This window comes from Alternaria rosae, assembly GCF_020736505.1.
Source record: "Alternaria rosae strain MPI-PUGE-AT-0040 chromosome Unknown BKA58scaffold_8, whole genome shotgun sequence".
In the NCBI taxonomy this organism is placed as follows: domain Eukaryota; kingdom Fungi; phylum Ascomycota; class Dothideomycetes; order Pleosporales; family Pleosporaceae; genus Alternaria; species Alternaria rosae.
In genome coordinates, this window is record NW_025763577.1 from 671861 (window position 1) to 696067 (window position 24207).

General features: G+C 52.3%; 13 protein-coding genes across 13 annotated transcripts; 10 read left to right on the top strand and 3 right to left on the bottom strand.

Annotated features, from left to right (window-relative positions):
- BKA58DRAFT_224482 (cytosine deaminase protein-like protein) lies at positions 1 to 1845 on the top strand. Its single transcript, XM_046166315.1, has 3 exons — positions 1 to 1432; positions 1487 to 1552; positions 1596 to 1845. Exons 1-3 carry the CDS (start codon positions 383 to 385, stop codon positions 1809 to 1811), a joined length of 1332 nt encoding a protein of 443 aa, XP_046022529.1. The 5' UTR covers positions 1 to 382; the 3' UTR covers positions 1812 to 1845.
- A 418-nt stretch (positions 1846 to 2263) lies between these two features.
- BKA58DRAFT_224484 (uncharacterized protein) lies at positions 2264 to 4318 on the top strand. Its single transcript, XM_046166316.1, has 3 exons — positions 2264 to 2563; positions 2646 to 2823; positions 2886 to 4318. The coding sequence occupies exons 1-3, from the start codon at positions 2399 to 2401 to the stop codon at positions 4217 to 4219; spliced, it is 1677 nt and encodes a 558-aa protein (XP_046022530.1). The 5' UTR covers positions 2264 to 2398; the 3' UTR covers positions 4220 to 4318.
- Positions 4319 to 4851: 533 nt separating this feature from the next.
- Positions 4852 to 6674, top strand: BKA58DRAFT_471557 (galactose mutarotase-like domain-containing protein). Its single transcript, XM_046175234.1, has 3 exons — positions 4852 to 5853; positions 5902 to 6298; positions 6348 to 6674. Exons 1-3 carry the CDS (start codon positions 5269 to 5271, stop codon positions 6548 to 6550), a joined length of 1185 nt encoding a protein of 394 aa, XP_046022531.1. The 5' UTR covers positions 4852 to 5268; the 3' UTR covers positions 6551 to 6674.
- A 4-nt stretch (positions 6675 to 6678) lies between these two features.
- BKA58DRAFT_224538 (uncharacterized protein) lies at positions 6679 to 8936 on the top strand. The gene has a single exon (XM_046166319.1). It carries the CDS (start codon positions 7166 to 7168, stop codon positions 8597 to 8599), a length of 1434 nt encoding a protein of 477 aa, XP_046022532.1. The 5' UTR covers positions 6679 to 7165; the 3' UTR covers positions 8600 to 8936.
- Positions 8937 to 8949: 13 nt separating this feature from the next.
- BKA58DRAFT_389795 (uncharacterized protein) lies at positions 8950 to 10042 on the bottom strand. The gene is made up of 4 exons (XM_046170778.1): positions 9762 to 10042; positions 9514 to 9703; positions 9413 to 9465; positions 8950 to 9344 (listed from the first exon to the last, which is right to left on the bottom strand). The coding sequence occupies exons 1-4, from the start codon at positions 9873 to 9875 to the stop codon at positions 9123 to 9125; spliced, it is 579 nt and encodes a 192-aa protein (XP_046022533.1). The 5' UTR covers positions 9876 to 10042; the 3' UTR covers positions 8950 to 9122.
- A 124-nt stretch (positions 10043 to 10166) lies between these two features.
- Positions 10167 to 12808, top strand: BKA58DRAFT_224555 (uncharacterized protein). Its single transcript, XM_046166320.1, has 3 exons — positions 10167 to 10750; positions 10836 to 11255; positions 11320 to 12808. Exons 1-3 carry the CDS (start codon positions 10480 to 10482, stop codon positions 12609 to 12611), a joined length of 1983 nt encoding a protein of 660 aa, XP_046022534.1. The 5' UTR covers positions 10167 to 10479; the 3' UTR covers positions 12612 to 12808.
- Positions 12809 to 13274: 466 nt separating this feature from the next.
- Positions 13275 to 13850, top strand: BKA58DRAFT_224557 (uncharacterized protein). The gene is made up of 2 exons (XM_046166321.1): positions 13275 to 13659; positions 13710 to 13850. Exons 1-2 carry the CDS (start codon positions 13365 to 13367, stop codon positions 13739 to 13741), a joined length of 327 nt encoding a protein of 108 aa, XP_046022535.1. The 5' UTR covers positions 13275 to 13364; the 3' UTR covers positions 13742 to 13850.
- Positions 13851 to 13941: 91 nt separating this feature from the next.
- On the bottom strand, positions 13942 to 15547 carry BKA58DRAFT_224571 (sulfite transporter Ssu2). The gene is made up of 2 exons (XM_046166322.1): positions 15171 to 15547; positions 13942 to 15123 (listed from the first exon to the last, which is right to left on the bottom strand). The coding sequence occupies exons 1-2, from the start codon at positions 15342 to 15344 to the stop codon at positions 13960 to 13962; spliced, it is 1338 nt and encodes a 445-aa protein (XP_046022536.1). The 5' UTR covers positions 15345 to 15547; the 3' UTR covers positions 13942 to 13959.
- A 203-nt stretch (positions 15548 to 15750) lies between these two features.
- Positions 15751 to 16587, top strand: BKA58DRAFT_321111 (uncharacterized protein; the record flags this gene model as incomplete). The annotated part of the gene is made up of 1 exon (XM_046167793.1): positions 15751 to 16587. The coding sequence occupies one exon, from the start codon at positions 15751 to 15753 to the stop codon at positions 16585 to 16587; it is 837 nt and encodes a 278-aa protein (XP_046022537.1).
- Positions 16588 to 17242: 655 nt separating this feature from the next.
- BKA58DRAFT_404169 (uncharacterized protein) lies at positions 17243 to 18180 on the top strand (the record flags this gene model as incomplete). The annotated part of the gene is made up of 2 exons (XM_046171831.1): positions 17243 to 17524; positions 17578 to 18180. 2 exons carry the CDS (start codon positions 17243 to 17245, stop codon positions 18178 to 18180), a joined length of 885 nt encoding a protein of 294 aa, XP_046022538.1.
- Positions 18181 to 18451: 271 nt separating this feature from the next.
- Positions 18452 to 20437, bottom strand: BKA58DRAFT_413305 (P-loop containing nucleoside triphosphate hydrolase protein; the record flags this gene model as incomplete). Its single annotated transcript, XM_046172414.1, has 2 exons — positions 18452 to 20198; positions 20247 to 20437. The coding sequence occupies 2 exons, from the start codon at positions 20435 to 20437 to the stop codon at positions 18452 to 18454; spliced, it is 1938 nt and encodes a 645-aa protein (XP_046022539.1).
- A 653-nt stretch (positions 20438 to 21090) lies between these two features.
- BKA58DRAFT_224622 (uncharacterized protein) lies at positions 21091 to 22530 on the top strand. The gene is made up of 2 exons (XM_046166323.1): positions 21091 to 21633; positions 21682 to 22530. The coding sequence occupies exons 1-2, from the start codon at positions 21193 to 21195 to the stop codon at positions 22408 to 22410; spliced, it is 1170 nt and encodes a 389-aa protein (XP_046022540.1). The 5' UTR covers positions 21091 to 21192; the 3' UTR covers positions 22411 to 22530.
- An 825-nt stretch (positions 22531 to 23355) lies between these two features.
- BKA58DRAFT_321459 (ubiquitin-conjugating enzyme E2 15) lies at positions 23356 to 23994 on the top strand (the record flags this gene model as incomplete). The annotated part of the gene is made up of 3 exons (XM_046167808.1): positions 23356 to 23515; positions 23574 to 23666; positions 23738 to 23994. 3 exons carry the CDS (start codon positions 23356 to 23358, stop codon positions 23992 to 23994), a joined length of 510 nt encoding a protein of 169 aa, XP_046022541.1.
- Positions 23995 to 24207: the final 213 nt, after the last annotated feature.

The window sequence follows — 24207 nt, forward strand, 5'->3', positions numbered from 1 at the left end:
ACGTGCATGCACGGATACTCTAGCTCCCCCTATAGCCATGCGGGGCATCACCCCCACCCAGCCCTCGACTGCACAAGCTTTTCCATCTATTTCCAGCCTCATCGACATCAGAGACCCGCGTGTGATGTAAAATAGCAGCCTTCAAGAGGTGCTTCTCGCTGCTATTGGAGCCCCGTCACATTCACTGCTTCAGCATCCGTCTTGGCATTCGTTGACGCTCGTTCAGTGAAGCGATCTAGTATCCTCCAGGTTTATCTAAGCGTCATTATCGCTGTCCCCTGTTCTCCTTCTTCCTTTCTTTTTCTCCCATCTGCACCTTAACAGGCAAAACCCGTCGATACCCAGCACCCTAGTCTTTGGCGTGAGTGAAGAGAAGGAAAGCATGGAGGACCAAACGTCAAAGAAACCTTTCAGAAGAATTACCAACGTGCGTATACCGGATAAACCGTCGTCGACACTCTGGGACATCACGATCAACGATGGGAGAATTGCTTCGGTAGACAGCCATGTCAAGGACTCGGACGAGTGCAGTGAGGACACGCTAGATGGAGGCAGTCGTCTCATAGCGCCATCGCTCTGTCATGCCCACATCCATCTTGACAAGTGCTTCCTCCTACAAGACCCCAAGTTCAGCGACTTACAGATCGAGAGCGGCGACTTCACAGAAGCCATGTCGATGACGGGTGAGGCCAAGTCAAGGTTTGAGGAAGATGATCTCCTGAGGAGGGGCGCGCGTCTCATCGAAGAGAGTATCCAACATGGTGTGACCGCTATGCGGGCATTTGTAGAAGTGGATGGGGTAGTGCACATGAAATGTTTGGACGCAGGTCTCAAGCTAAAAGAAATGTTTAAGGATCGCTGTGAAGTGCAAATCTGCGCGTTCGCCCAACTCCCGCTACTCTCTGGTCAAGACGGCGGCGAGGAAGTACGGAAGCTGATGACCAGTGCTGCCTCGTTTGAGAAGGTGGCTGTGCTCGGAAGTACCCCATATGTCGAGGACGATGAGAAGAAGTCCAAGGATAACGTGAAATGGATCACGCAGTTAGCACTCAAATACCAGAAGCATCTAGACCTCCATCTTGACTACTTCCTGGAAGAAGACAAAAAGCCACTCGTCTGGGATACCTTGGATATGATCAAAGAGCTCGAATGGAACGAAAAGGCGGGAGACAGGCAAATTACGTTAGGGCATTGCACCAGATTGACGAGGTTCCGGAACGATGAGTGGACGCATCTGAGACAAGAAGTAGGCGATCTGCCAATCTCTTTCGTAGGCCTGCCGACCTCCGATCTGTTCATGATGCGAACACCGGAGAATGTGCGTGGGACTTTGCCGGTCATTGAACTCATCAATGAGTACGGGTTCAATGCTGCCATTGCCGTGAATAACGTGGGCAACGCATTCACACCGTACGGTAATTGCGATCCTCTGGTAAGACATCTCGCATACATGCTCATGCAGAAACGTAGCTGAAATCATGAATAGAGCATTGCATCCTTAGGTGTCGGTCTTTATCAAGCTGGCACAAAGAAAGACGCTGAACTCCTATATGTAAGCAGCGGTCAAATCCTGTTTGATTTCGCTAATCATGCAGGAAACCGTATCGACGCGGGCGAAGGCCGCTATTGGCTGCGACTCGACGTCTCTCGCCCTCTCGCCTGGTCAGCCTGCCGACCTTGTGTTGTTCGACCGAATGGACAGTGGCTGGCACTGCAGGAAGAGCGTGGTAGAGGTGGTGTATGATGCCGGGCATACTCGCCAAACGGTTTTCAGAGGCCGGTTGATTGCTTCGAAAGATACACGAAAGTAATGTATGAGGGTTCTTCAGTGATGCTGAACGAGTTGGTGACACTGAAGGACAATTTCTAGGATGCGACCTCATACCCAGTGTCTCAAACGTACGTATACAAACTTTACCCACTCCGCGCTTTTTGATCTGGGTCTATACCTGTCGCTTTGTTCAGCTGCCTTAGATTGAATCGTTGAGGAGAAGTGTATTGTTCCCCTGCGGTCATCGCGACTTCCTTCAGATGCAGCAGTCGTCCCAATGGGCCTAGAAGGCCCTGCTTGTGACACCTTGTGCAAACTGCCTGCGAAGTCTTCTGCCTGCGCACGTCCACAGACCATACAAACGGCGATATTACGTTTCCGCTTCCGCGAGACCGAAAAGCGGTGGACAACGCGTGTTCATGTGTTCCATCTTCACTTCACTTCACTTCACCGGAAGGTGCAATCGCTGCTAACACACCAGACTCGGCTATTTGAGGACCGAGCGCCTGTCCCACGGATTCCAGCACTCATCAGCTCTGCAAATATATTGCATCAACGCCGGTACTGCGATCGGACTAGAAGTTGCGACCAACAAGAAGTGACCGCGCTGCCGCCTGTACCGACGTCATGGAAGCTCTCGACAGCAACAACTTGCTTCAGAATGCACATCAATCGCTAAACCCGACCGGAATGATGAACTCCGGAACGGTCAACGGCAGACGTGAGCACGTGGATCGTGGTCAGCGGCCGACTATCGGGCAGGTTGTTTACATATTCCTGAACAACATCAAGGTGAGTCGTTACTTTTGCACTCTCCATCGAGAGCCATCATCATGATATACATCCCCGCTGCATCTGATACTGACTATGGAAGCTCCGATTTGGTGAACATTCGACTGAGGTCATCAGCATCTTGAACATCCTTGGTACATTCCGAGCCGGAGAGATGTCGAAGAAAGACACACTCGTTGCGATCAGGCACACGCTCGGAGATCATGCAGACCTCAAGCAAGATCTTCTGAACATCCTGTTCCACAGGGAGGCTGACTGGGGTAAGTTTTGACTGTACGGAATGTACGCGAGACATATACTGACGTCGTGCGTCTACCTCCAGGCGTGGGTGACTTCGACTTCGGATTCCGCCAGCCTCTCGAACAACCTAGCCCTAGCCCTCAATTCCTGCAGCCCGCCCATCAGCCTCAGATGCGCTTACCCCCAATCTCTCCACTATGGCACGAGGTTGGTCATGCCTACTATAGCCAGCCTTGGTCTTCCGTCACCAACGGTCCGATGCTCGATCATGTGCAGTCTCCCACTGGCAATCACTCCAATTCGCCAGCAATTTCTTACCAAACGCAACTGTCTCCAACTCTCTCGCCAAGGAAGGGACCGACCACCACCGCTAGCCCATCTGTGCTCGGAGTACCCGTCGCTGTACCCATCGGCCAGCCCATCGACGACATGCTCCCTCCGTCAAAGAAACGCCGCTGTCATCAAAGCTCAACAACTCAGGCTAAGGGGAAAGAGGAACCAAGAGAAGAAGATGCCAAGATCGCTCGCCATATGTCACCATCTACAGAGACCACTGATCGACTCTCAGTACCACCTCAGCCGGAGAAGAAGATCAAGGAGGCAAACACCTCGTCGCAAGGAAGAGGAGGGCCCTACATTCATGGTCTGTGCGGCAAGGGATTTTCCGGCAGGTCAAAGGTCAAGAAACATCACTGGGGTAAGAAGCTTGATGATCTGGAGACAACTAGCGGTTGTTGGGCGAAGAACAACAAGCCAAACGTGAGCTGGAACGAGCATCCGAGCTGCAGAGATGGTGTGGCGCAACAAAAGCTATCATCAGCCGTTCCAAAACCGAGGACGGTGACTCAAAAAGCCCCCTTGGTCCCTCCGATGGTACCTACCTCTGAAGACCGCAATCATTTTTTTGCCGACACTTCGCGGCCCTGCCGAGAGAGTGAGCAGCCTATAGAAGACATGGGCGCTTATCATTCTCATCGGCTGCCTACTCGATCAAGTTTCGACGACCTGCTCACTGCTGTCAACGTCGCATGCGAGATCGACGCACCACAGCCACAAGGACGCATCGACTCAGTGGTCTCTCATCTCGATGCTCAGGCTGCCGCTGCTGAATACAATAGGCAGTACATCACCAACTGGCAGGCCGCTTCAGATGATCGTCGTGGGGAGTCTCTTCCATACGGTCGCCAAAACCCATACACTACACAGGTACTTGGCCTTCGAGGTGTTCACGTGCCCGTACACATGGCTTTGCCGGTTCTTGATGGATCGTACCAATACCCTCCTCCCACACGTGCTTTCACCAACTCGCACTGGAATAGCGACCACGAGGTGGCGTTCGACGGTTCAAGCCGACAGTATGCCGCTCTCGGATCGCCATTCTCACCTGGTGCAGATGAGGAATACCGTCAGACCTAGCTAGTTAGCCAGTTCGCGCGCTCAACTGGGACGACAACGTAGACGGCTTTATGGCAAGTGACTGCAGGTGTAAAAGAAATCTGAACAAGAATCCATCGAGTGCGTGCAGCAGTTGGAGCTGTGAGGCGAGTGTGCGACTATAATTCACAAGAATACCCAACTCATGTATGTAATGCTTGTTCGTGGAACAACAGAACATGACACGATCCAATCTGATCTCTTCCAACATTGTGTTGTTTCTGAATGACCAGGGCGTGATGATAAATGACGAGCTGCTTCGTACAAGAATGCAAATGGCGGTGTCATTCCTGCATGCAGTATACCATCCCGACCTTGCATACACGACATGTGGCGTGGTTCAAGCTTCCGCCTCAACGGGTAAGCTCATCGGCAGGGATACTTCACCCCAGCCGCTCTCCGCGTAAACATCAAGCCATCTCCACGTTCTTCTGCCTGTGAAGGGGGCGCATTTAGTTTTTTCCGCTATTTTCCGCGAATGGCGACTTTTGCCGGTGCCTTTTGCTAGACTAATCCTTGTCAAGTGAGATTGTGTAGTCGCGCTTCTGAAAGCTATGACGACCGAGGCTTCGAGCTTGCGACGGAGCTGGATGCCTCACGATACAACGTGAACAAACTGCAATTGCAATTGAGTGCGACAACCTTGTGCGACAGCTGATCGTCACGCTCCATGGCACAGATGTGACTAGTGTGCAGCTCCTGTGAGCTTACGCGGGCCGATTTCGTCATAGCCGCGTTCCTGGGGAAATTGACATGGCCTTCCTGCGGGGAAGAAGCGCACGTTCGCTACCCTCGAGCGGCGACCCGCACTTTCCCCAGTACGAGCCCATTAGCACCATAAACCCGGAGGCTGGAGAAGTGAGAATATGCGGGATGGATCCTAGTCACAGGATCGTGGAACGGTAATTACGCCGGTAGCCTGTTCCTTTACTGTAGTATATAATTACCCTCCGCCCTTCAACCCCGTACTCTTCTCCACACCACATCACATCACCTCCACTTCTCAACTCGATCGAGCTTGGCAAGTCACGATGCGGTTCTCAAGTGCACTCCCCTTCTTTGCTGCGACTGCCCTCGCGCAGTACAGCACCTCGCCGACCAACTCAAGCTCGTCCGGACCTGACAAGGACGGCAAGTACGAGATCTCGTCTGAGGGCATTCGCGGTCACTTCATCCCATACGGCGCGTCCATCTCCAACTTGTTCGTCATGGGCAAGGACGGTGTTGAGCGCGACATCGTTCTCGGCTTCGACAACGCGACTGCTTACGAGGGCGAGGTTCACCCCCATTTGGGTGGTGTGCCCGGTCGTTACGCTAATCGCATTCGGAACTCTACCTTTTCCATCGATGGCGAGCAGTTCTTCATCGAGCCCAACGAGAACAACAACAACGACACCCTGCACGGTGGACCGGATGGATGGGACTACCGCAACTTCACTGTTGTGGCGCATACCGAGGATTCCATCACCTTCTCGATCGTCGATCCCGACGGCAAGGAAGGCTTCCCTGGTGAGGTCGTGAGCTACGTTACCTACACCATGACCCCAAACACATGGAACATCAAGATCGTGGCGCTTGCTACCACCAAGAAGACGCCCATCATGTTGACTTCTCACGTAAGTAGACTGAATTCTTAACGCATAATGCGATGCTGATCAAATTAGACCTACTGGAACTTGGACGGATTCGGTAACCCTGAGGATGAGACTATCTTCAACCACACTTTCCACATCCCATACTCTGGCCAGCGCATGGATGTAGACGCCATTCTTATCCCTACCGGTACCATTCTTCCCAACGAGCAATACTCTGTCAACGACTTCTGGTCTGCTCCCAAGCAAATTGGTGCCAACCAGACTGCGCCCGAGCTTCTCGGTAACTGCGGTACCAACTGCACTGGTTACGACAACTGCTACCTTGTCAACCGCGACGAAGCCGAGGCTCTCGACTGGCGCAACTCTGGACCTGTCGCTTCTCTGTGGAGCGAGTGGTCCGGCATCAAGCTCGACGTCTACTCTGACCAAGCTGCTTACCAGATGTACAGCTGCCCCGGCCAAGATGGTACGTAAAATTCTCAAAGTCTTCATACAACTGCTAACCAAATTTCCAGGTACTCTACCTATCAAGTCTACTCAAGGTGCTGAGGGAAGCAGCGGCTACGTCCCCAAGTACGGCTGCGTTGTCATGGAGGTTCAGGACTGGATTGACGCCATCAACCACCCCGAATGGAGGCGCGAGAAGGAGCAGATCTTCGGTCCCTCCAGCGGAGCTTACACGCTCGAGGCCCAGTACGTGTTCTCTACCACTGAGTAGATTGCGTACTGCTGTGACGAAAGAGCGGAGCCTTGGATAAGGCGAGATGATACCACGTGCGATAGTATAATTAGACACCTTTTGAGGATGTCGTAATGGTAATCGAGGTTAATTCCTACTTCACATCAAATTTCTGCTTTGTTTTGTTGGTTGTGATAGTCCTTTACGTCGGTCACCATGGATTTGCAGTCACCGCGGATTTGTTGCCGTTGTCGTTGCTTATGTCCTTACCCATCTCGCCGACTACTCTATCCTTTACACCTTTACCTTCACCAAACGACTCGCCATCTTGGGAGCGAGAAGTTGCTATCCAAAAACAACCCCAAGGGTTCGTCTATACGACTCTAGCTAACAGGCTATTCGATCCCCATCTCCTTCACCTTCACCATGGCTGGCGGCCACAAAAACCGCAGCAAGAACCCCCGCAAAAACAAGAACAAAGACAATGGCAAATATGGCACCGAAGACGGCCCCAAAGCCAGAGATAAGGGTAAGGCAGAAAGCTCATAGCCGCTCGCACTCACTAACCTCAAGTCGCCCATCGACCTCCGCGAGCTCAACACGCCCAACTCCACTTCGTCTTTGAACTTCTCATTGCGCAAATTTACACCCCAAATGAGCATGTCTAACAAGAAAGTCGACAACGAGACAGGTCCCAAGGAACAAGTTGCGAACGCACGTACACCTCGATCTGGCTTCGATGATTGGACATCTCCAGAGCCTGATGTGCACAACAAACCTGAGCCCGGTCCCTCAAAATTGCGAAAGAGCAAGACAACTCGCGCAATAGGTCTCGCTCGAGCAACTGATGCAGCGAAGAGGCTGCACCGCGTTATGGGCATAGCACCACCAGAACCGTTTGTTATGCCGCCTGAGATACCGGAACATTTAGGGGAAGAGTTCGTTGCTGGATTGGAGGAGTATGGTTTGGACAACAAGACGCAAAATATGGGGTTGGATGTGCTGAGTCAGGCGGCGGGCATACAGGAGCGTCTGCCGGATAAGCCGCTGTTTCCTTCTCCACATGTCGATGCGGATACTTGGGATGAAGGAAAGGGGAAAGGCAAAGGTAAGGAGCCCATGTCTACTCCAATAGCCAAGGGTAAGCAGCCTATGGCGCCGATCCAAGCTAACGTCGCCATTCACGCTCCATCAGGAGTAGAGCCTTCGTCAGCTAAGAGGCGCATGTCGCCTCCAGGCGGTGATGTAAACTCCAGCCCGGCACCAAAAGGTTCCCGTGTAGACGGTAAAATAATCGGCCTACCAACCCTTCCTGAGTCATCTTCCTGGGATATCGATTTCCACGGTTACACTCCCGCCCTTCTCACCATCCTCCTGAACTGGTCCTTTACAGTACAGTCATTCTACCGGCGCCTCCCAGACCCCAAGGCCTTCCGTGCCCATGCCTCGTTTCCCTTCCCCGTAACCGCTCCGCTCTATAACCACCTCGTCTCCGTTGGCTTCTACGACACCAGCATCGTCCCACACAAGGAGATCCAGTTTTTAGGTCCAGGCGACGCAGCTGAGATTGCCTACGCAGAAGTCGATGTATTTCGTGGCAAGGAAGAACGCCCTGCTTTCGAGAAGCAGGAGCAAGAACATACAAATCTCGAAGAGATGAAGAAGAAGCTGAGGCTTGGACGTAGGTACCGTGGACCGGGAGGACAGGCGAGTAGATCCCAGGATCAGATGTACCTTGCCATTCATGGAGAGGGACGGTGGGCGTACAACTTGATCAAGGGCCACGCCGCCTCGCCTGAGGACATCGCACCACCGCATGTCATGCTCGCGTGGCACATCTCCGCTGTCACCAATGTGTCGAGTTGCCTACACACTGTCTTTGCCGAGAACAATGCTCCCGCTCCTGGCGACCAGCCCACGACCCCAACATCTTCTAAGCAGCCGCTGAAGCGCTTTGCTTCCCTACAGAATCTTGTGAGCGGAAGCCGTGGCCAGAAGCATCTCCATCGGAGATTCGCTCCGCTTCGAGCAGTTCCGAACTGCCTCAAGTGGATGTATCGAGCATTGAGCCGCAAGAGGGCGCGCTGACGTTGAAGAGGACGGTCGCCAAGATGGAGAAATCTGGGAGTATACCGCTTGTTGAGGGCTTCCGGGTCGACGTTGGGCAGTTCAAGGGATGGCTGGATGCTGTAGGTAGGGGAACAGCAAGCTCATTATTTGGAAGAAGTAGTAGTCTACGACTCTACCATCCATGTGCCAGTTGCTTAGAATGTGGCTCCAGGGGCTTGCAGTACGATTGGGCGAAAGGACTGAGCTCGGGTTGGTCGTTCGGAAAAGATGCTTCGAAAGAGAGCAGTGTGACTTTGCACTGTAAGGCGAAAGGCTGGATGAAGTGAACTTGCTCCCGATTGAAACAACAGTCGCTTGAAGCTAGTCATCGTTCTGTTTTGGCGGCTCCATTCTAAATACACACTATTAGCTAAGACCACCCCAGACATGGAATTTACTTCTGCCCCAAAGCTATCCCAAGAGACGTCGCAATCGCGAAGCTCTTGACGCGACCAGAGTTAGTGGAATTTGATTTATTTTGCTTACATTGAAGTGAGGCGCGTCATTGCGACACATAGTGGTCCCTTATCCAATGGTTCACATGTTTCCTTAACCGATACAACACGGCTTCTTCGTCCATCATAGGTAGGTCACTTTCATCAAGCCGCCTGTTGACGTCTTCTGCGAGGTTCATTCGGACTTCTTCGGGAATATCCGTCCAGTAGCGGAGTCCCTTTTTGGGAATCTTTTCCATGTTTGCATCGACCGCCTCGCGGAGTACTTTCTAATGACTGTGTTAGAACACATGACAGCGCTCCGTGTTACCGAGCGAATGCATGACATTGTACTTACAAAAGGGAAAGGTCTCTGAGCAGCCCTTTCCCAGGCTTCGTACTGATCTGCGACTGTTATCGGTTAGCATTGATAAGCGTTGATGCTCTGAATATGCATACAGCGCTGATAGTGGCGCAGCTCTGGCAGAATCTTTGATACACGCCACTCGATCCCTTCATCGTCTACAGGTGGAAGGCCTTCCTTCATTATAGACTCCCTGATCGTTTGGGTCAGATATTCCTTCTCCTTTGGAGAAAGCTCGGTCAATGTGGCGCGTGTGAAGTCTTTGCAGACTGCGAGTGAGATACGCTGCTACAGAGTTAGCACTATGAGCGCGTCGCGACAACTGATTGAGCGATATGTGTACCAGGAAGATTGGCCATTGTTTCTCGGATAGCCCCAGAGTTTCTCTGACGCTGCTTCTACTCATGCGCCGTGGGATATGGGTTCCGGTTGCCCAGAGAAATGCTGTGATCCTCATTGCGCCGGTTATCTAACGCGTAACGTGGGTAACATCGCACAGGCTAGACCAACTCGGAGTTAAGAGTATTCAGGTACCGTGTTATCCGGTTTGCTTGTACCTGCGTCCAAGTCTGTCTTGTGGCGGTATGGTGTTGGAGATTGTGGGGAATGCATGGAAGCGTTCCATGTCGCGTTTGACAGAGTGCAGACATCATGACCCTTGCATTAGCCTATTTTCGGACCACGCTAACATCCTAGCGGCAAAAAAACAGTCCGATCCACCACACAGCGTCGTCGACTTCGCGCGCAACACCAGATGGCCCCAATGCGGGCGTCAACATATCTGCGATGCTACAGTTTGAGAGCCTCAGCCGCTTATCGCGCATGTTCTATCGAAGTAACATCCCCGTTCGGTTGTCGGGGGGCGGTGCCCGCTGCAAGGTACCTTGCCGCATGTGTGTGATTGGGGCCAAAAATGCAGGTGGCAGGCAGCATATTTCATGCTCTGTCCTTAGAATCCTTCCTGGTACCTGTGTACTTGTTCAAGCTTCCCTCTCTCTGTTTCGTTTTTCTTCACCGTTTTTCAGCTTGGGCGACGATACTTCTCGGTACTCTCAAGCGCCATGGCTTATGAACCCGTTAGACCCCAGGCAAAAGGTCCACACGTGTCGGTGGAATATGATGGCGGCCTGAACACCGGATACGATCCTGGGGCGTACAACGCCGCCCCGCATGTTCCTCAAGATAACGATACGGAATACAGTGTCGAGAGTACCAAGGGTGTATCGCAGAAATGGCCTTCGGATCTACAGAAAGTAGGGAGGATCACGCCGTTGAAAGCACTAGTCCTGGTTTTCGATGTGGTTCTGGCTTCATCGCCTATCATGTTTCTAGGTGAGCACGATCGATCTCAAAATGACTGCTCTCGCCTGTTTTGGCCTGGAGCTGGTCCCATCGACTGTATGCTAACGTGCTACAGCTCTCGCCCTTATCGCTGCCAGGTTGAACGGAAAAGAGGTGTCGGACTATGGTACCAAACTGGAACAAACACTTCTCCTCTCGCCCACAATTTTCCCTCTGATCTTCGCGGCCTTGATGGGAAGGTTCTTTCGACACGTCGGTCTCTTCCTTGCTCAACGAGGCACAACTCTCGGCCGCCTTGAACAGCTGATTGGCTGCCAATCCGTCTTCTCCGCACTGGAACGTCAGTTTTGTCTGAGATCCTGGTCTATGGTTGGACTGGCATCCGTCTTGATTTGGCTACTTTCGCCAGTCGGAGGACAGTCTGCACTTCGTCTACTTGACCAAGAGATTGGAAATGTCCAATTTATCAAACAAGTGCGCTATCTGCATCCAACGACGTTCATGGATTCGATGATGGAGACTCCTAATGCCCTTAGTAAGTTTGCATGTGCCAAGCGCATTTCAGACGTATACTGGCTCTATACTTACACTATTCGTAGATGGGGCCCGTAGCTCGTTCACGCCAATCTTTCTCACATCTATACTCAGCAGTACCAGATACCGTACTACACCCATGGACCTGTGGGGAAATGTCAAACTCCCGCTCTACCGCACTATCGAGAACAGTACGTCCGACGAGTGGAAGTTCGTGCCTAATGGCACAGCCGACAACGTCACATACGCTTCCCTAATCGGTATCCCCATAGCCGGACCTCCCTCTGTCGGCATTAGCTCTTTCAACATCGAAGCTCGCCAATTTGACGTGACCTGTTCAAGCAATAATGCATCACGAGGAGAACCTATAGATTTTGTGTCAAAATATACGTGGCAACTTCAAGTAGTCAACGATACAGCGCCACCGCCTTGCAAAAAGAACGAGACGTTCTGTACGGCCCCGATTTGTGCCAGTTACCCCTGTCCAATCCGGAGTGAATCCCTTGTCGACTCAGATACGGGCAAGTACTCAGTGGCGAATTGCGGGCTTTCGTTCGAGAAATATGAAGTCGGAGTGCGCTGCAATGGGACGGAGTGTGCCGCTTACAAGATGAGGAAGATGTACTTGTATGACGAGGACTACCCAATAGGCTACGATATCGCCTTGAGGAGGCAGTTCGTCACCAACCAACTTTTCGCCATGACGAGCGCGGATAACTACAATGTGGTTGTTGCGAAGGCTCGAGGCGCGACAACTATGGAGAAATGGCTGCAGGACCCACTCGACTTCACCGGCGTATTCTTTGCAAATGCCGATCTCTACAAGCTATCACCGCGAGTTTTCGGCGACCGCTTGACTATTCTGTATAACACATTCTGGCAATCCACATACGCCGGCAGAGCGATCGGCGGAAATTTACCAGCATCCGTAATGGAAACTGGCGCCATGAACTTTACCCAGGCGCAACACGCGGACGCCAACATTACATTTGTCGCGACCGAAGCCAATATATCGCAGAATACAATTCCAATGTACAAAACCGATTGGAGATGGTTCGCAGCATTATTGGTTTGCTCAATCATACTGCTTGCCGCCGCGTTCACCGGACTGGTACTTAAGTACATCACGATCGCACCGGATATCATCGGCTATGCATCCTCGCTGACGCTTTTGAATCCTTATGTTCCAACGCCTACGGGAGGAACTACCTTGACTGGATTGGCGAGAACAGCGTTGATGCGCGACTACCCTGTGCGCATAGGAGATGTCTGCCCGAATGAGGCCGTAGGCGCAATAGCATTTGCAAGAGCCGACAGGAACGTTGGAAAGCTGGACAGAAAACGATTATATATATGAGAATATACAATCGAAGAAAAGCGGCGCTGTCGGCTCTATCTAAAATTATAGAAGAACAATGATGTACATCACATATCATCAGAAGATCGCGCGTCAGATCTCGCGACACACCGCATGCCACCTCATGTGCGTCGATGCAACTCACCACAAATTCTCGATTCATCCAACGACATTTTCGAGTACTATAACGTATCACATATTGTCGCGCCGCGGCTATAATCACCACATGAAGCAGGCCGAGACCAATAACGCCATACCCACGCGGCTCGCGAAATCCAGGATGATGGCTGCAAGCACCTGTCAGCACCTGTCAAACCTGCGCTATAAACAACTTCGCTCTTAACAGTGGCTTGAGTGGTGTAGTTGTTTAGTCGCGTAGCCGATTAGAAGGTAATGAGGCATTTGGTGTGTCGGCTCCAAGACCTGCGGGGTTTCAGGTGCCTGAGGCAGCACTTTGGAACACCAACACCGGCGGACGCTGGCATTGCAACTCCGCCTAGTAATTTTGCAAGACGCGCTGTAGATCTGGACGTAGGCGCGGTGGGGGTAGGTGTGCGAATATATATTTACTGAAGATGCCTCTGGGAGAGGTTCATCATCAAGTCAACACTCCTTCCACTCACGTTCACTTCTCTTCATTTCATTCTCTTCACTTCACTTCTTCAGCGCTCGGCCGCCCCATTCATTCAATACCAAATTAAGATACCCATCACTTTAACACGAATTTCATTCCAAATACTCCAAACCGTCACCATGAAGTTCACCAGCACCCTCATCGTCCTTAGCGTTGCCGCTCTCAGCAACGCACGCGCCATCTATGTTCGTCAGAACAACGCGCAGACCTTCACAGGCGCTCTCGGTGGTGTCGCAGCTACACCTGTCCTCGACTCGGGTATCGCGAACCGCCCCTTCAGTGTCAAGGGCGACACTTTTGTCAACCTCTCGGGTGCCCTCCAGCGCTCTTGCGATCAGCAGTTCAATGGCTGCGCGAACTTGGCCAATGGTGGACAGGGAGACTTCTCTACTCAGGAGTGTCAGGCACAGAAGGGTGAGTGCAATGATTGATGATTTTTTGGAACGATCCTAATCATGTGGTAGAACAATGCGATGCTGCAGGCGCTGGCAACTAGACCTGTCCTTCGAGGCAGCCTATCGGCGTGTGTTGGAGATCATGTAGCTGTATGACGAACAGCAAGAGGCTTGATGCTTTGCAACGAGGAGACTTCCAACATGTATACTCTTATGATCAGACGCAACGCAATTTATGAGATCCCAATCCTTTCACACACGCACCTCTTGTTTCCAGGATGTAAAGTCGTACCACTTTCACTCAAGGTCAAGGTCAAGGTCATGTCTGTGCTGGTCCTTTCTCTTTCTCTGCTTCATCCTTCCCAGTGGAATCCCTTTTCGGCAAGTTCTTGAGACATGGCGCGTTGAACAAACGACCGCTCCATGCACCTCGTGCTGTGCCAACAGCTACTACGCACCACAGTAGAATGACGGCTACGGCGAATATCGTCCCTAGAACTCTGAAGAACAGACTCGGGAAGATGTTACCAAGCTCCATCGTACTAAGAGCCATGACTCCAAGAGGGAAAGTGAAACCCCACCAGCCCATGTTGAACGGAAACGGGCGAGACTTGTAGATGGATGCCAGTGCGAAACAGAGCCAGGTCAACCCAAACGCCCACATTATGAGCGCGAGAAAGACTCCGAAGATGAAGAACATGTCGCCTGCTATAGGAATGTCTGAAAAGAAATCCGTCTCTGGAAAGACCCGTCTGCTCACCGAACCAAGATACGTTATGGAATAGCCGCCCATACCTAGTGGGCCAAGTGGTAGGAAAGATGATACAACAATCTCTCTTGGTGGTAACTTATGCAAAGCCAGACGTGTATAATACATGACTAGAACAGTCATCGCTAATGGTGTAGACATGCCCCACATGATGTACGAAGCAAGTATCGTACCGAGAGCATATTGCGGATTTGTAAGATGCTCTGCGACTCTGGCACCAGTACCTGCAGCGACGATAGATGCAGCAATAGGTAGTAGTTGAGCTGCTGTGATGCGATCCAAAGCCTGACGATCCGAGGCGGAGATCAGCAGGATGGTAAGCGATATTGTGACTGACACAGCGACTACGGAATCGATCATCCAGCAGACCCAAGCAAAGGTAACGGCCCAAGGCCCCCAGTATGGGATGCATATCGAGCACCAAGCTGAGATGAGCGTAGCAAATCCCATTGGAATGGTTCCAAGGAAGAGCGAGTTGACACTGTCTGCGATCATGACGGTCCATATCTCAGGGTATACCACATATCGGAAGACGGAGACGGAGAAGGCGCATGCGAACAGAATAGTGTTGAGTCCGAAGAAGATCACCGCCAGCCAGTATAGCCAAGCTGCTTTGAACGGTATAGCAACGAGGAGTAGAGATACGACTCCCGTGCCCATCGTCACAGAGAACCACGACGGCGAAAAGTTCCTGACAATTCTCCGCCAGCCGACCTACGTTTGTTTAGAGGAAATTTTCAAACCCTGTGGTCGACACGTACATCGTATTTCGTCAACTCCCCAGATGCGACCGTAGTATTGGAACCGGTAGATTGAGCAGCTGACGTCGATGTCGGGCCCTGAGACTTCAGCCGTCGTATGGGAGCCCGCTGGGCCGCGGGCGCAGTCAGAGCAGGATTATCCGACGCGACGCGGTCCAATTCGTAGTCATCCATTTATGCAATGCGCTGTCCGTATTTACATAGCAGTCAGGCCGGCTGTAAATGCCATCTTGGATAGGACACCACCTTAGCGATGACGATGCAGTCGCCGCGCCGCCATTGCCCGCTCGCAAATCCCAGAGCCCAGATCCAATCACGTGGATAGCACGGACCGATCAGTTTCACAACACTGAACCTCGTCGAAAAGGCTGAACCTCACTTCAATCCTCTCCGCAAACTTCCTTTGATCACGTCAGCTTCCAGTCGTCATCCCCGCGTCCCCATTCTCTGGTCCCGCAAGCAGCGAGTGCAGCCCTGTACCATACTCAACAATCCTTCGGTCTCGCTTCCGAACATCCGTGTGCCTGCCGCTGGACCCTGATCTTCGACAGGCGCATTCGCACTTTTGGTCACCAACAACATGCCCGGCTTTTTGGATCTTCCACTTGAACTTCGAAACCATGTCTATGAGGTGTTGCTTAACGAAGAGCTGGGGCGTTCTTTTCGCGGGGTTATGGTGGTGTCAGAGCATTACGTGAGGAACGATTTACCGCTTCGGTGCTATCGCGGGCTGCTCCGCGTATGTCGCCAGACACACGGAGAGTTCAAGCAAGCAATCCAACACCTGGTCGCTGCGAAACGCCTAAACTACGAATTCGACATTACTTTCTCACATGGCCGGCCGTACTTCTCGTTGAGTTGGGTTCAATTTGCGGCGCTTTCGCCTACCATCAATCAACTTCTCATCAACGTCGACTTGCGCACAAGAGAGCCCCTCCGAGACGGGCCGCGCGAATCTTTCGTTCCTCATGAGCATGAGCTGGCTCATCTGTTGGAACACTCGCCGACTTGTTTTGCCAAACAGCTCTTCGATTACATTGCTATTTTCCTAAAAACACTTGCGAATCTCTTATTCCAAGGCAACCGACTCTTCAGTGTGCTGTACACTGAACGCATGATTTTGAACTTGCGCACGCCAACGAAGGTGGTAGCGCTCGGAGGAAATGGCCATAATCCGATCACCCTGTCGCGAAGGCTTCGTGTTGACCAAGCCGAGGCGCGAAAGTTGCACAATACCATGCGCAACACTCTCCAGATCACGTCGAACAATTTCAAAGCGTTTGATGCAAACAACTGCGACCGGCTATTTCCGCTGATACAGATTGGTTCTTTGCGATTTGCGACTGAAGGGGAGATATGGGGGGAGGGACACAACCTAGTACTCGCGCATGATGATTTTCAGTGGTTGCGATATTAGATACCTCACAAATTCTAAAGACTAGAAACTGATCAAATTTATACACCTGAATATTAAGTTTTGCGGTTCGACGTGTAATGACTAGTACACACAATGTGCGCAAGAAGACAAGGAACGTGTGCGCGAATTAAATCTGGCAAAAATGAAAAGGCCAGTGTCAAACCCTAGAATCGAATCAAGCAGCAAAAAGAATATTCTGATCGGTGCTATCAATGCCAGGTTGGGTGTTTCAAGACCTGTGATGACTTGTCAAGCTGTGACCTACTGGGAGCATTGCTGAGTCTTACGAACCCATTGATGTCGATCCCATTCAGCCACCCGCAATGTTCTTATGAAAACTCACGGTATTGGAAGTAATATATAGACAATATAGAATTCCTGTGGGGAATCACAGTGGATCAGTTGCTAGACCTCTGGACCCTGAGCGCAGTGAAGGCGAGGCAGTGGAAGTGCGCTCGCTATACTGCGGTGACGTACTGTCACACAGCGCAAAGGCTCGCCTTCACTTTTGACCTGAACAGATTTCCAGCGCGTCCAGTCTCTCGTGACCTGTACTCTCGCTTGTTGACTCGTCCCACAACCCGGCGTCTCTTTACCTGCCCATCCACTTGATCACCCTGCACTCCCCTGAGTATACAACAACATCAACGTCACCATGTTGACTCTCTACTGTCCTTCCCTAAACAAGACCAAGAACGATTCCGGTGTCGGGCCCTTCAAAAAGCATGACGAGCTCCTCCAAGACATTCGCTCGGTCTTGCGCATCGATTACGCCGCCGTCTACGACCTCTGCGCCTGCGAAGCAGGAGACATCGTGCGAGTTGCCGCGGAGAAAGGCGAGACCATGCGGTTCTACTCGCCCAGGAACTGCATCTTCTACAATGGTGAAGAAGAGGTTAGCAACGAATGGGTCGACGGTTACGGCTTACCGTGGAAGGTATGAGTGGTGTATATTGAAGCGCGATCAACAAATTCTGACCAAATGATTAGGAACTCACCGACCCACAGAAGTGCGGACATGTCATGAGCGTCGGTAAAGGTCCAGGAGGTTTCGTCTTAGACAACACCATCCGGATCACGCGCCCGTACGTCGACGTTCAAAAGGAGTTGAAGGAAATCGCTGGTGCTGCTCCGGACGATATGGATTCCAAGCGCAACCTTGGGATGGCCATCTTCTACAATTGGGCCAGAAAGTGGGAGATGCTCCTACCCGCTTCGATGAAGCCGGCCCCTGACGAAATCTTCACCAAGGTCCTAGGTCTCCTCGTCGTCCTTTCCTCGTTCACCCACGGCTCAGGAGGCCTAGTACGCGGCTACCTCGTCGACGCCGTTAACGCCCGCCTTGCTCTGGAAGATGACGAGACGAAAGACCCCCTCCTCCGTGCTCAAGACGTCGTGCACGTGATCAGCACCCTGTACGACAAGGCGGGTAGTCTAGCGGCCAAGATCGCGCTAGCCAAGGAGAAGGCGATGAAGGACAAGATGAAAGCGAAAGAGGGGAAGAAGGCGTGGAGGAGGAGGCCAAGGATGGGAGGGAAGAGCGAGGCGGGGGCCGATGTGGATGAGATCGCGGATCGGCTGGATGGTGTTTAAGACGACATGGGTTCTACAAGGTGGAATTGTAAGATAGTATAGAAGCCAGATAGCTACATACCTAATAGCCAGTAAGAAACGGAGTTTCCCAAACCTTATGTAGACATCTTAGTGATTAACCGCATCCAAAGACGAAGCTCCTCAAACTCCAAGTAGACGTGTTAGTGATTCCTACCAACAAGGATTGAGCTTCCCAAACTCGATGTAGACATCTTAGTACCTCACCCCAGCAAATATTGAAAAATTTAACCTCCATGTAGACGTCCTGCAATCAATCACTAAACCCCTCAAACTCATCCGCCGCGTCCTGCGCCTCTTTCTCCGCGACCTTCTTCCGTACCTGCTCAATCATGCCCTTGACCCTCTCTTCCTCCTTCCGCTCATCTTCCGTCAGCGCCGCAACACGATCGTGTTCACGCTTCGCTGCCTTCTTTTCTCTCCTTAGCTCCTTAAGCGCCTTCGCGTCCTTCTGCTGCGTCCAAGCCGACGCCTTCTTATCTTCCGTGACATATCGCTTCTTGCCTTCTTTCTTCCCTTCCGCTTTATTAGCTTCATACTCGCTCTGCTCGACCTGTCGTTGCTGTTCACGCGTCTTGTCTTTGTATGCGTACGTGCTGAAATCCATGACTACGCCTAGACTGCGGTCTCCGTCCCACTTCTTGAGTTCGGGCATGCTGGGTAGTTTGAGGAGACCCCATGCGTTGCCATGTTCTGTCCAGTCGAGATCGGGGATGCGGAAGATGGAGCTGGCGGTGTGTTTGCTGTAGGCGCGGACCCATGAGACGAAGCCTCGTTGTGCTTTGTCGAATAATGCTCTGTCGGACTTGACTACCTTTCGTATCCGGTTGCTCATTGCTGTGGCTTCTTCCGCGGATACTGTAACTTCAGGTGTCGTTAGAGGCGATACTGGGGTCTGTCGAACGCGCAGAAACTCGATGTAATCTTGTTCTCGGCCCGGACTGAGGAATGTAACGGCTAGGCCTTTGCGACCTGCGCGACCTGCGCGCCCACAGCGATGGATGAAGGTCTTTGGATCGCTTGGGGCATCAAGTTGGAGGACCAGGTCGACTGACGGGATGTCGAGACCACGAGCAGCGACGTCTGTGGTGAGGAGGATGGATGGTGTGACGCTCTCAACGAATTTGATAAAGTTACGGTTTCTGACCTTGTCCGGGAGTTTGCCGTGCAGCGGCACAATGGTGTATCCCGTGAGAACTTCAGGTAGAATGTGTTGGAAGTAGTCGACCGAGAAACATGTTGCCAAGTACATGATAGACTTCTGCGGTTGCGGATCCAATGACTTTAAGACTTTCTTGATGGCGGGTAGCTTGTGCGATGCTGGTAGGGTCAGATATGTCATCTGCAAGCTTGCTGGCGTTTTCTTGTCTTCGATGGCACCCATCTCCCCTGTCGCACTGTTGGGTGCCGCTCGTGCCTTGACCTTGACAGCGATACGAACAGGATTCCGGAGACCCACGCGAATCAGCTGGTCGACAGCTTCAGAAACACTAGCACTGAAGAGACCCGTTCGGCGTTGCTTGGGTAGTCGGGAGAGAATTCTTTGTAGGTCATCTTTGAAGCCAAGATCTAGAAGACGATCGGCTTCATCAAGTACGAGAGCATCGAATGATGACTGTGAGCAATGGACATGTGGCGAAGAAAGGAGTTCAAGGAGTCGTCCCGGTGTGCCGATAAGTACGTTGGTAGATGACTTGAGGAATCTGCTCAGATCCTGAGCTGGCGTTACTGATCCTCCGAGAAGAAGCTGGGGTATGACCCTCAACGTCCCGGGTGGAAAGGTCGGTTTTGGCGGAGCGTCGGCGTCTTCCATATCAGTGTCTTCATCTTCAGGATCCAATAGAGCCGCAGAGGGGGCGTGGAATCTGAGAAGCGATGAAAGTACTGTGTGGATCTGGGTTGCAAGTTCCCTTGTTGGTGAGATGATAATGGCACCCACGTGATGCTTTTTTATAGGCGCATCCAGTCGCAATAAGCGCTCGACAATGGGTATGAGGTAACTAGGAGCTTGTTAGACGCGCATAAAGATTGACAATGCATGACCTTACGCTAGAGTCTTTCCACTCCCTGTGACGGCCTCGACTACGACATCAGAGTTCTTCATGAACATGGGAATGGCTGCGTGCTGCACAGGCGTGGTCTTTACGAAGCCCATGGAATCCACAGCTTCGAGAATCCATTCTGACAAGGCAGGCGTCAAGGCGCCGAATGAACGATCTATCTTTGTTTGAGGTGCCATGATGCGCTATGATACCGCAAAGATGTCTGCTGGAGTCGCGATGGCCGTACAGAAAAGTCGCGCGAACTTTGAAAATAAAGTGGAGCACTGCACGGCCACTTTGCGCCACACTGCCGTTCATGGGCAATCACGCGCGGAGGCACGCGAGATCATTACCTGTCACTGTTGTTTCGAGCGCATCTGACAAAAGCTTGAACACTCAAAACATGATGCATCGAGTCTGCGAATCCGCTGTGACGTGCAGACACCGTGTCTCCTTTGTCGAACCTGATCGCATCGCCAAGACTGATCCGCCGCCACGCTGATCATAGGCGCATTCGCGAGACCGGATCATACATGCGTAGCCGTGAGACCAAATTTCCCAGGCTCATGCCGCAAGATTACCTAGCCGTCACGCCCCAACCCATTCCCTGTTCACCCGCCTAAAACAAATAAGACGACCGCTGCTGTCGCCTGCACGCACTGTGGCATCTTCTGCCTCCCTAAACGATGCGCGCTGCCCGGACGAATCCGCGGGCCATGAGCCTCTGATCACGCCTGGTGCTGACATCAATGTCGAAGCCACCCTAAGTGCCGCCCTCCCACATGTTAGCTGTGACGCGCCAACCCAGCCTCATTACCTTTATTCGCAACCCTCCGATCGCCAGTCCCTGCTTGTAAACATTGCCCTACTCTGTGCCAGGGCCCACTCCACTCTCTCCGGCGTCATCCGGGCTCCTACTCTTCCTTACTTTCCCACCTGCTGGCGCGTTGCCATGGAGTCTTCACGCCAATACCAGATCCCCAACACGCCGCGTGTGATATCGCCGTCACCCACGCCCTCGGAGGCGGGTAGTACGAAAGATGGCTATTTTGGACCGGTGACGCGCTCTTCGACGCGCAAACAACGGGTTACGTCACCCCCGCCTATCGATGAGGACTCAGGATCAGACCCCGACACCAGGGCTCGAGCAAGGAGCCGGAACGCCAGAAGTCGAAGTCCTGTCCTAGATGGGAGCGTAGGACGGCGGAGGATGAGCGGCCTGACAAGCCGTAGGCAGATGAACGGAGGCATGAAGAAGGATCTCACGCTGCCTGGCAACACTTCAAACGGCCACCTGTCACCCGCGCAAGCAAACAAGAACTACTGGAGGGAGATGAGCAGGAGTCCAAGTCCTCTAGGCTTGATTCCTATCCACCAGAAATGGCGGTCATTCGTGAGTACACAAATGGTGACTTCGCAAGCTCATCACTTACATCTATAGATTCACCGACATGAGATCCCTCGCAAGATCCTACACGTCTCCATCGGCTTCCTGACCATCTTCCTCTACTGCACCGGCACGCAAACGTCGCAAATCCACAATGTTCTCCTTACCATGCTGATACCCGTCGCCCTCGCCGACGTCATCCGACACCGCTACTGGCAAGTAAACCGCTTCTACATTCGCTGCCTCGGTGCCTTCATGCGCGAGTCAGAGGTAGATGGATACAACGGCGTGATATCCTACCTTCTGGGCGCATGGATAGTCATGCGCTTTTGCCAAAAGGATATTGCAGTCATGAGCATCTTATTACTGAGTTGGTGCGATACCGCTGCTTCAACGTTCGGCAGGCTCTGGGGCCACCTCACGCCCAGAGTCAGGAAAGGCAAGAGTCTTGCAGGTTCCATCGCAGCGTGCGTGACGGGTGTTATCACAGCAGCTGTATGGTGGGGCTGGCTAGGTCCCCTCTACTCAGAGTACAACCACGGCGAACACGCTTTTGCGTTCCAAGGCGCCCTGACGCTCCCTCCACAGGTGCGAGAAACTTTCGCTCTCTCCGTGAAGCAAGCTTCTCTTACCGGATACTGGGCACTAGGCGCCATGTCTCTAGCGTCTGGCATCATCGCCAGTGGCAGTGAAGCGATCGATGTTTTTGGCTGGGATGACAATCTCACCATCCCCGTGCTTTGCGGAGCCGGGCTATGGGGCTTTCTCCGGATCTTCGGCTGATTAAAGCTTCCTACATGTACGATTTTACGTTCTGTCTCTTCTAGAGTCTTGCTATTTCCAATCTATATCCCCTTTGGATCAAATGATACCCTAGACACGGGTCCTCGGGGAGTGGCATCGCATCTGTCATGGTTACGACGGCGTTCTGGGACGTAATGGATACTGGGTAGACGGAGATGGACGGGTATTGGGCGAGTAGATCTGGACATGAATCGGTATACTTATATAAGCAAATAGTGATCATCCTTGCAGCCACAGAAGCCACTTTGGTGTGAAGGCGTCGTAGGGCTTATCGAGTTTCAAGCCGAGGTCCAGATTCTCACGTCGCTCATCTACCAAGCACCGAATCCAGCTCTCCCACACGCCTTTAGGGCTGACTATCGGCATGTACCCGTTCTCAATGCAGAGCAGACGCAAAAGGGAAGGCCTGAATACCCTGAAGAATCCCTGCAAAGTGATATTCGACTTGGCGCATACCGCCACATGCGACGCGGCCATTGGAGCATGCCGCAGACTTGCTTCTTCACACATGATCACGCTCACTCACGCTCACTAACTAGACTCACGGAAACACTCTGACTCTTGCGCATACTCCTATCCACCCAGTAATCCCCTACCTACGACTGCCAGCGAGCCCCCTGCCGATCGCCCGCAGCTTGCCCCGCTACACCCGCCGTTAAGAGCCCTCCACGTCCTACGCCCGAACGCGCCTCTGGAATCTCCACCTACCCTCTTTCCGCAACAGAACCGGCGCACACAAAACTTTCCTCGCGCAAGAGCAACTGCATCCGGATCGCTGTAAAACGTGTGCAATCTCTGCGTCGCAACTGTTATAACCGTCTCTTCGGCTGCGTTCCCCCACCCGTTCCCGATCACTCTGCGCATACCGAGGGTTCAACTTCAAACGCCACTCCACATACACATACAGGCTTAGGGAAGGATACTATGGCGTCGTCATCTGCGGCAGCGGGGCTGCTGGCTCGTCAACTCAAGCAAATGCAAAACGACAAGGGTATATCAGGCATAAGCTGTGGCTTGGTGGACAACAATGTGTTTGAGTGGGAGGTGATGCTGATGATCGACGACGACACAAAGTTCTACGGAGGTACAGACCGCGACCTGATCTTCTCAAGTAAAAGCTCCAGTACTAACAGCAATTACAGGAGGTTTCTTCCGCGCGCGCCTCACCTTCCCCAGCGAATACCCCCTCCTCCCACCAAAGATGCGCTTCGAGACACCCATCTTCCACCCTAATAGTACGTCTCCCCCTCACAAACCCCTCAAAAACCCCCTCATGGTTCAAGTTCGCATAACTAACACTTCTCAGTCTACCAAAACGGCGAAGTATGCATCTCGATCCTCCACCCACCCGAAGAAGACAAATACGGCTACGAATCCGCCGCAGAACGCTGGTCGCCCGTGCAAACACCCGAAACGATTCTTCTTAGCGTTATCTCCATGCTGTCCAGCCCGAACGATGAGAGCCCGGCGAATGTTGAGGCTGCGAGTCTGTGGAGGGATAATACGCCCGAGTTTAAGAAGAGGGTGAGGAAGTGTGTGAGGGATAGTTTGGAGTTTGAGTAGGGTGCGTGGGGATGGGGGAAGATTTGGGGGGATGAGAGATAGAGGAAGGGACGGAGGGAGGCAATGTGTCTTTTGTGATAGCATAAGCGTGGATGGATATTTGGGTAGGCGATTTATTGGACTGTTCATGGCTTGCATGGTGGTGTTTTTTGGAGTGTTCTTCGGGAGGGTTGAATACATACGATGACTCGTTCCTCGAACTCATTGATGGTA

Excerpts from the sequence above, each read along its gene's own strand:
- BKA58DRAFT_389795 (XM_046170778.1), bottom strand. The coding sequence starts at position 9,875 with ATGAGGATCACAGCATTTCTCTGGGCAACCGGAACCCATATCCCACGG. Across the intron at positions 9,704-9,761 it reads AACAATGGCCAATCTTCCTG|CGTATCTCACTCGCAGTCTG; the intron begins GTACACATATCG and ends ACTCTGTAGCAG. Across the intron at positions 9,466-9,513 it reads GCTGCGCCACTATCAGCGCT|TCGCAGATCAGTACGAAGCC; the intron begins GTATGCATATTC and ends AACCGATAACAG.
- BKA58DRAFT_224622 (XM_046166323.1), top strand. The coding sequence starts at position 21,193 with ATGGAGTCTTCACGCCAATACCAGATCCCCAACACGCCGCGTGTGATA. Across the intron at positions 21,634-21,681 it reads ACCAGAAATGGCGGTCATTC|ATTCACCGACATGAGATCCC; the intron begins GTGAGTACACAA and ends TTACATCTATAG.
- BKA58DRAFT_224571 (XM_046166322.1), bottom strand. The coding sequence starts at position 15,344 with ATGGATGACTACGAATTGGACCGCGTCGCGTCGGATAATCCTGCTCTG. Across the intron at positions 15,124-15,170 it reads GGGAGTTGACGAAATACGAT|GTCGGCTGGCGGAGAATTGT; the intron begins GTACGTGTCGAC and ends AAACAAACGTAG.
- BKA58DRAFT_224557 (XM_046166321.1), top strand. The coding sequence starts at position 13,365 with ATGAAGTTCACCAGCACCCTCATCGTCCTTAGCGTTGCCGCTCTCAGC. Across the intron at positions 13,660-13,709 it reads GGAGTGTCAGGCACAGAAGG|AACAATGCGATGCTGCAGGC; the intron begins GTGAGTGCAATG and ends ATCATGTGGTAG.
- BKA58DRAFT_471557 (XM_046175234.1), top strand. The coding sequence starts at position 5,269 with ATGCGGTTCTCAAGTGCACTCCCCTTCTTTGCTGCGACTGCCCTCGCG. Across the intron at positions 5,854-5,901 it reads CCATCATGTTGACTTCTCAC|ACCTACTGGAACTTGGACGG; the intron begins GTAAGTAGACTG and ends TGATCAAATTAG. Across the intron at positions 6,299-6,347 it reads CAGCTGCCCCGGCCAAGATG|GTACTCTACCTATCAAGTCT; the intron begins GTACGTAAAATT and ends CCAAATTTCCAG.
- BKA58DRAFT_224538 (XM_046166319.1), top strand. The coding sequence starts at position 7,166 with ATGAGCATGTCTAACAAGAAAGTCGACAACGAGACAGGTCCCAAGGAA.
- BKA58DRAFT_224555 (XM_046166320.1), top strand. The coding sequence starts at position 10,480 with ATGGCTTATGAACCCGTTAGACCCCAGGCAAAAGGTCCACACGTGTCG. Across the intron at positions 10,751-10,835 it reads ATCGCCTATCATGTTTCTAG|CTCTCGCCCTTATCGCTGCC; the intron begins GTGAGCACGATC and ends AACGTGCTACAG. Across the intron at positions 11,256-11,319 it reads GGAGACTCCTAATGCCCTTA|ATGGGGCCCGTAGCTCGTTC; the intron begins GTAAGTTTGCAT and ends CACTATTCGTAG.
- BKA58DRAFT_224484 (XM_046166316.1), top strand. The coding sequence starts at position 2,399 with ATGGAAGCTCTCGACAGCAACAACTTGCTTCAGAATGCACATCAATCG. Across the intron at positions 2,564-2,645 it reads TATTCCTGAACAACATCAAG|CTCCGATTTGGTGAACATTC; the intron begins GTGAGTCGTTAC and ends TGACTATGGAAG. Across the intron at positions 2,824-2,885 it reads CCACAGGGAGGCTGACTGGG|GCGTGGGTGACTTCGACTTC; the intron begins GTAAGTTTTGAC and ends GTCTACCTCCAG.
- BKA58DRAFT_224482 (XM_046166315.1), top strand. The coding sequence starts at position 383 with ATGGAGGACCAAACGTCAAAGAAACCTTTCAGAAGAATTACCAACGTG. Across the intron at positions 1,433-1,486 it reads ACGGTAATTGCGATCCTCTG|AGCATTGCATCCTTAGGTGT; the intron begins GTAAGACATCTC and ends AATCATGAATAG. Across the intron at positions 1,553-1,595 it reads AAGACGCTGAACTCCTATAT|GAAACCGTATCGACGCGGGC; the intron begins GTAAGCAGCGGT and ends CTAATCATGCAG.